The 8,348-nt window shown below is 51.4% G+C and overlaps 1 protein-coding gene across 1 annotated transcript; it reads right to left on the bottom strand.

Annotated features, from left to right (window-relative positions):
- Positions 1-3,050: 3,050 nt before the first annotated feature.
- Positions 3,051-8,348, bottom strand: NFKBID (NFKB inhibitor delta). The gene is made up of 9 exons (XM_023742285.1): positions 8,061-8,348; positions 7,585-7,775; positions 7,385-7,490; positions 7,120-7,266; positions 6,969-7,020; positions 6,737-6,885; positions 4,557-4,673; positions 4,009-4,173; positions 3,051-3,358 (listed from the first exon to the last, which is right to left on the bottom strand). Exons 1-9 carry the CDS (start codon positions 8,064-8,066, stop codon positions 3,305-3,307), a joined length of 987 nt encoding a protein of 328 aa, XP_023598053.1. The 5' UTR covers positions 8,067-8,348; the 3' UTR covers positions 3,051-3,304.

The raw sequence follows: 8,348 nt of genomic DNA, 5'->3' as shown, positions 1-8,348 counted from the left end.
GGGTGTTGATTGTGGATCCAAGTAAAATGAAATCCTTGACAACTCCAATCTTTTTTCTGTTTATCATGATGTCACTTACTGGTCCAGTTGAGAGAACTTTTGTTTTCTTTAGGTTGAGCTATAATCCATACTGAAGACTGTAGTCTTTGACTAGGTAAGGTAGACATGCATTTTGAACTACAACTTCTCCGCAGATGGCAGTGACGTGCCATGTTCTGACTTCATCGGCATGCTGCACGATTTTCTGACAAATGACTTGTGGAAGAAGCACCTATTTCTAATTCTCTCAAAGGACCTCAGGAGCTCACAGTGGTTTTTCATAATATAAAAATGTAAATACAGGTCAAGTATATTAAATATACACCAGGTAGGTGTTAGGAGGAAGAAGTCTTCATTACGCAACTTGGATACAATGTCACAGCTTCGTTGGAGAACCCAGTTTGCGCCATCTTTCTGATACTGGTTATAACTTCAGTTATGCTAGGACCACCCTTGCAGAAATCTATCACTAGTACCACAGGCAGGGGAAAAATCTGCTTTTGTGTGTTTTCACAACCCAGAATGATTAAGAGGCTAACGATGGGTAAGGAAATCCAAGCAGGTGAGACGGGAAGTGAAGGGCCGTTTTGCTCAATATGCTAGTGTGTGATGCCTTAATAATGCTTACATTTTAATAGCAATACTTAGAGTAATTTTTTAAAAAACACTGTTAATATTGAAATTCCAGCAGGAAAAATAACTTTGCTATTGCTCTTACGATGCTCTTGTGCCCCTAAACCACCCTCCTTTTCCCATTAAAATGGATTTTATTAGTTTTTTTAATAATGCAAAATTTCTTAGGAATTTTCTATCCTGTGGGTGCTGTATGTGAGTGTTGACATCTCAGGATATACATCTTATATTTCCACAGAATTTAAGATGCCATCGATGATAAGAAATACCACTACTTTACGTCATTGTTGTTGTTGGGTGCCATCGAGTTGGTTCCGACTCGTAGCGACCCTACGTACAACAGAATGAAACACTGCCCGGTCCTGCGCCATCCTCATTATTATATACCATTATTTTATATACTACCAGGAAAAAAAAAAAAAAAGACCCTGTTGCCATCGAGTCAATTCCGACTCATAGCAACCCTATAGGACAGAGTAGAACTTCCCAATAGGATTTCCAAGCAGGACTTGAACTGCTGACCTTTTAGTTAGCAGCCGTAGCTCTTAACAACTGTGCTACCCACACTCCCAGCTGAGGCCAGACATATGAGCTTGTCTTGAATTCCCAGCATTCCCAGCCCAGCCAAGCCTCCAGCTGACTGCAGCTGCACGAGTGACCAAAGCAAGAAAGCAGAACCGCCCGGATGAGCCCAGCCTAGATTGCAGAATTACGAGCAAGTAAGTGGTGATTGTTTTAAGCCACGGAGTTTTGTGGTGGGAACGCTGGCATATGTCTTGAAGTGTGCTGATGCACCTGGGTTTGCTGTCCATTAGAGGCATTAAGCAGTAGGGACTCTGGTGGGTCAGTGGGTTTTCTGGGGCGGGAGTTCTTTGATTAGCTTAGGAATGAGGGGGGCAGGTATTTGAGAAGGCGGGCTTTGTGGAGGCCCTCAGTCTTACTTTGGGTTTCTCCAGAAGCAGCCTGCTGGGGGAAGGATTTGAGGGCAAGGGAGACAGAGAAGGGAAAGCAGCCAATAGAGAGCATGTTATCAAGCCAAAATCACCGTGGGTAATGGCAGCTTAATTCTGTTGGGTAAATTGGAGCTGGCATAGAGCACGCACTTCCAAGTTATCCTATCCACGGGGCGAGGGACCTGGGGTGTTCATGTCCTAGCAATCACCGGTCGAGTGCTGCAGGAGTGGGAAGCAGGCATGAACTCCCTGGTGCTTATGGCTTACCACACTCATGTCTAGGGCAGAGCTGGCACCAGTGGTCCGAGAATGCCCGTAAGCAAAGATTCAGATGCTAGTACTGGTGGTCAGGCCACCACGCATTGAAAGCGTAAGGGTGAGGGGATATGGACTTGGCATCCAGCGTCTGCCAGGTTGTGTGTCAGCTTGGCTCCACCATGATTCTCAGTGGTTTGGCAGTTACGTAATAATGTAGGTTGGTAGATATCCTCCATTTTGTGATATAATGTAATCACCTTCAGGATGTTATCTGATGAGATCAGACAATCAGTTGTAAGAGGAGTTTCCTTAGGGGGGTGTGGCCTGCGTCCAATATGTATGGACGTTCCAGTAAAGCTCACTGGCTTTTGTTTGCTCTGGATCCTGCAGCCAGCTCATCATATGACCTCCAGTTCTTGGGACTTGAGCCAGCAGCCTCCTGTATTGCCTGCAGATCTTGAGATTCGTTGGCCTCTGCAGCCTGTAAGCCAGCAGCCTACTGTTTGATCTGCCAATCTTGGATCGTCAGCCCCTGCAGCTACATGAGTAAGGAGAAGCCTCCAGCCTGATGCCTGACCCACTGACTTGGGACTTGCCAGCCTCTACAAATGTGTAACCCATTTTCTTTAGATAAATCTCTCTCTCTCTATATATATATATATATACACACACACATACACTTCCCAGATTTTGCTTCTCTAGAAAATCCAGCCTAAGTCACCACCCAAACATGACCCCTTAGCCAGGCATCACAGCCACTCCCCTGCACCAATACCCCAAGAGATTAGACAATGGCATCTCTAGTCCAAATTGAGTTTAATAGAGTTTAAGGGATCCTCAGATTAGGGGAGGGACTCATTGGGAATGCTGAGGTCTGGGGCAAGGGCCCAGTTGAGTTCTGAATCAGAAAGCAGTAGGACGTAGAGGACTCTAATCACAGAGGGTCCTTCCTATGCGTCAGGGGTTAGGACCTGAAGGGTGAGGGTCCTGGGGAGAGTTGGGGGCCATCTTAGGAATCCGACTAGGGTGGTATTGGGAGCTGTTTGGGGGTGTCCCAAGTACCGTACATGGGGATTACATCAGGGATTACAGTGTGAAGATGAAGAGTTGAGTTAGGGAGGAGACGCTGAAAAATCCCAGCAGGGAAAGGGTGAGGGGTCCAGGGTGTTTCACAGAAACAATCAAGGGGCTTCGATTTCACAGAAATCATTACGGGGCTCCTTGTGGGTGGGGGAGGGGTATCACACCACCCCAAGTATTGGGGACTGTTTGCCCCCAGCAGCCATTCTGGGGTTTTAATGTAAGACCCTGGATGGCAGGACATCCCCCATATATTATCATGAATTTGCAACATTAGCATACGCTGGCTGTCCCACGGGACGGAGGGGACTGGAAAATCAGTCCAGGTCTGGGTTCGAGTCCTAAGAGGACAGGGCTGGGGGTGCCACACGGCTCCTCTTCAACAGCTGCCGGAGCTGTGGACAAAGCAAGGCAGGGTGAGAAGTCTGGGGCTGCAAGAGGGGGGTGAGGGGGAGGCTGCAAGAGGAGGTGGGGGGACTGCAAGGGGAGGTGTGGGGAAGCTGCAAGGGGAGGTATGGGGGAGGCTGCAAGGGGATGGGGGGAGGCTAGGGGAGAAGCTGGGTGGGATCAGCTGGGTTTACAGGCCAGAGGTCAAGATGTGGGGCTGGGAGTGGAGGTTTGGGTTCACGCACTGAGAAAGGGGATCGGACGGTCAGGAGCCAGAATTAGGGATGAAGTTTCCCAGCTTGGGGTTAGCATTGAGGAGTAGGGGATAAGGGTGAAAGCAAGGGGTGAGAGGTCACAATTAAGAGTCCTAAGTCCCACTTTGAGGTGAGGACCCAGGGTGACAGGCAGGGGGTCGCTGATCACACTTGGAGATCAAAGGTCACACCTTGATCAGGGTTCAGGGTTTGGGTAGAGGTTACGAGTCAGTCACTATTGTAAGGTCAGGGGTGAAACCCTGAGTTAAGAGGCTACATTTTGAAGTCAGGGCTGGATAAGGGTCAAGAGATTAGAAGTTGCCCTCTAAATCAGGAATGGGTAGTGTCAGGGGGTCGCCCTGTTAGGTCAGAGGCCGCTCGGCAGCAGGGGGCTCAGTGCTCACCCCCTCAGGGCCCGGCCCGGGCCGCAGCAGGTGGACAGGCTGCTCGTTCTCCAGGTTCCGCAATGTCGGGTCCGCTCCAGCCGCCAGCAGGCGCCGCACGATGGCCTCCTGGGGAGGTCCAGGGGGCAGGGCGGCCGCCATGTGGAGAGCTGTGTTCCCGTGGGCCTGGGGACAGTATGGGAGATGCTGATAAGGACTCAGACTCGGCTGGCCTGGCCCTCAACATCACACTTCATATCGTAACTGCCACATCCAACACCCGCACTTCCTCCCTCACACGCCCTTCACATTCACATCCCAAATGCCCCCATTTACATCCCACGGACCTCTATATCCACATCCCACACACACCTCCACACCCATGCTCCATAAACCCCCTCTGTGGCTATGTCCTCTATATCTCCCCCAATCTCTGCCTACATCCTACACATTCCCCTTCCATGTCCCACACACCCCCTCGACCTCCACACCCGACAGGCCTCCCAGCATCCTACGGCCCCCGTCTGCCATATCCCACACAATCTGCACAGCCCAGGCTGGGCCCCCACCTTCATGTTGACGAAGGCCCGCAGGTCTCCCCGTGGCAATTCCAGCAGCAGCTGAACCAAGGTAGGGTTGGCGGCCTGCACGGCCAGGTGCAGGACTGTCTTGTTGCTTTTGATCTCCTGCAGGAGTCACAGCAGAGCTCAGACCAGGCCTCACACCCAGGGTCCCTCCCATGCAGCCCAGGAGCCTTCAGAGACCCCGGCCCTCCTCTGCAAGCCCCACCCGGGGCTACCTTATACAGCTGTGTTTGCTGTGTGCTACGTAAGAATGCCTCATCTAAGGGGGCGCCATTCCTAGCCTACGGATCATAGAATCCTACATTATGACAATTTTCCCGCCCAAGCGTCTTTCAGAAAACGATCTTTTTCAACCTCCCAATGGAACTTGCAGAGCCCTGGTAGCGCAGTGGTTAAGAACTCGGGTGCTCTCAAAAGGTCGGCAGTTCGAATCCACCAGCCACTCCCTGGAAACTCCATGGGGCAGTTCTACCCTGTCCTACAGAGTCACTATGAGTCGGAATCGACTTGACAGGAACAGGTTTTGTTTTTTTTTAAAGTAACTTGCTGGCCTAGCGGCTACCCTGGTCACCCCACAGCCCACATATACACAGTAAAATGCACCCCTATCCCACATGGAACATACTGTATCTGCAAGAACAGGAATCGAGCGGCATTGATCAATGGATTAACCAAGCCTATGTCTTCTACAATATGTAGCTGTTCTCTTCATTTTTGGGAAACCCTGGTGGCGCAGTGGTTAAGAGCTACAGCTGCTAACCAAAAGGTCGACAGTTCAAATCCACCAGACGCTCCTTGGAAACCCTATGGGGGCAGTTCTACTCTGTCCAGTAGGGTCACTATGAGTCAGAATCGACTTGATGGCAACACGTTTGGTTTTCTTCATATTCTGGAGGAAATAAAGACGTTTTCCACGATGTGCCTTTAGAGTTTGTAATGATAATGAAAATTTAAAAATTTGTCTGCCTATAGAGGGCAAAACCACCTAGTTTGCTCACCCAAGAAATTAGGAAGAGAAAACAAAGAGATAGAGGGGCAAGCTCTAGATTAAGAGTGATTTGAAAAGACCTATCACTGCAATTTGTGGACTGCATTTGGCTCCCAATTGTTTTTAATGCAAAAAATAAATGTGCACGGCACTTTAATGCCTAACAGAAATTTAAGCGTAGCCAGGGTATTCGATATTATGAAATTATTGTTGATTTTTTTAAGGTGGAATAATGAGTCTGAGGTTAAAAGTGTTCTTATCTTTTAGAAATGTGTAACTATTTATGGATACAATTGTATGCCGGCATTTGCTTAAATACAATGTTGTTGTGTGCCCTCGAGTCGATTCTGACCCTCTAGGACAGAGTAGAACCGCCCCATAGGGTTTCCTAAATTGTAATCTTCATAGGAGTAGACTGCCATGTCTTTTCTCCCATGGAGCAGCTAGCGGATTTGAACCTCTGACCTTTTGGGTAGCAGCCGAGTGTTTAACCATTGCGCTGTCAGGGCTCCTTATAAATATAATATAAAACTAAAAAAAACCAAACTTGTTGGGCGTCGATTATGACTCATGGCGACCCTATATAGGAAAGTGAAAAAGTGGACGGGGTAAGACTACCTATGGGCTGCTGGTTACAGACAGTAGGTGCGTGGAGCTCTTATATTATTTTCTGTACTTTATCTGTGTTCAAAATTCTTTGACTAAAATAATAAGTGTACGTTTCCTTTTTTCAACCAGCTCTCTGTGAAGGAGCTACTATCACGCAAAAGGAAGATAAATAACTGTTAAGAGCCAGGTTCTGGGGTCAGACCACCTGGGTTCCAATCCCTTCTCTGACACTCACAAGCAATAAGATTTTTCACTCCGTGGGCCTCAGTTGCCTTACCAGTAAAAGAGAACGTAATTACAGTATATGTCAAAGGGTTGTTTGGGAGGATTCAATAAGCTAATCCATGAAACTCAGTGCTTGATGAATAGTTAAGCACTTGATAAATACAGGCTAAGATCAATAATCTTATTATTTCCAGCTGACAACTGGGGCACAGAGAAGTGAAGTAACCTGCTCGTGGTCACACAGCTGGGAAGAGGCAAAGTCAGCATCTGTTTGGAGCCCGGGACATCCAGCTCCCCTACCCACCTGCCCTCCTAGTGGCCGGCTGCCCACGGTCTAGCTCACCTGGCTGGTGTGGTCGGCACCCATGTGCAGCAACATCTGGACGCAAGTCAGCCTGTCTCGGGCCTGGGCACTCAGCACCCGGGGGCACAGGTCGGGTGGGCGCATGGCAACGTTGAGGGACAGGATGGCTGTGTGGAGGGGGGTGAGGCCTGCGTGGTAGAGACAATGAGGGTCCTGCACCTGGAGCACCCAGACCGCCTGCCCCGCCTGCCCCACCTGCCACCTGACTTACCCTCGAAGTCTCTGGCTTCCAGGTTAACTCGGACCCCGGAGTTAAACACAGCCTGGGAGGGGGAGAAGGAAGGGTGATGGCTAAGGGTCCCTCTAACCAGGGTGGAGGCAAGCAGTGCACCCCAGACACCCGCCCTGCCAGCTGGCCATACCGAGAGGACTCCTGGGAGCCCATAGGTAGCAGCCACGTGCAGGACAGAACGCCCCTGGTGGTCCGTGGCGTTGGGCTCCGCTCCCAGGTTCAGCAGATCCTCCACAATCAGAGGCTGGTTGGCGGCAGCTGCCACCAGAAGAGGCGTCTGCAGACCACAGGCAAGGTCAGGCCGGGCCCCAACCTCCCTCCTTCCACAGACCCGGGACCCTAGCTCCTAGTCCCCTCCTCTCCAGGATCCCGCAGTCCAGACCACCAGCCCTCACCTTGCCCTTGTGTTCGCGGATGTCCAGGTGTCTGCACGCCTGGAGCACCTCAGCCGCAGCGTATGCTGCCCAGCGTAGCCCCCGAGCCGCAAACAGGTGCAGGAGCCTAAGGACAGGTTGGGGGCAGCAGTGAGCAGAGCCCCCCCCCCCACAGTCCCCAACCTAGCCAGGAGCCTGCAGACCCTACGCCCCATACTCACGTGTCGCCCTCCTCATCCTGGGCCAGCAGCTGTTGTGGCCCCAAGGCCAGCATGTGAGCACGGGCTGCATCCAAGGATGGTCCCTGGACCACAGGGGGCAACTGTGGGGGTCCTGAGAGGAGTCCAGAAACTCTCCAGGATTCTGCCTGTGGCAGGGAAGGCTCTGCATAGAGTCGAGTATCCAGGGGGTCCTGAAGGACACAGGTGTGGGGACAGCCAGTCAGCTGAGACTTCTTCCTTCCCAAACTGCCCTTCCACACACACGTAAGCAAGAACAGAGTCAGGGACAGGGACAGGGCCCCGGCTGAGGGGCTGGGTGTCCCAGCTGTGCCAAGTGACTGTGGACCTTTGGGCCTCAGTTTTAACCTTCTGAGGAATGGGATCTTGCCCCAGCCCTGGACACCTCGGGATGCCACGTGAGAGGAAGTATGCATTTTCAGGGGCCCTTTAGCACCCTACCCTACTCTGGATCTCACCTCCATCCCCTGGGGAAGTGGGCACAGCTGCCCTGGGTCCACAGGCGGGCAGAAGCCGGAAGTCAGGAAACCTTCAGCCGCAGACGCTGGGTAAGAGTAGTGGCTGTCGATGTAGGCGGCATGCGTATTGGGGTCCCAGTCTGGAAGGCCTGTGGGGGGGGCCAGGCCGCCAAGTCCAGAACTCACGCTCTCTGGAGGCGCTAGGAAGTGACTGTGGCCTGCGTGTGAGAGGAGAGGCAGGGCCAGGCCTAGTTAGCGGCGTTGGAGAAGTCATGGGTCAGAGCTGCA

The sequence above is a fragment of the Trichechus manatus genome, unplaced genomic scaffold (genome assembly GCF_000243295.1).
Source record: "Trichechus manatus latirostris isolate Lorelei unplaced genomic scaffold, TriManLat1.0 scaffold00207, whole genome shotgun sequence".
Taxonomy (NCBI): Eukaryota; Metazoa; Chordata; class Mammalia; order Sirenia; family Trichechidae; genus Trichechus; species Trichechus manatus.
This window is presented reverse-complemented; position numbering and strand designations above follow the sequence as displayed.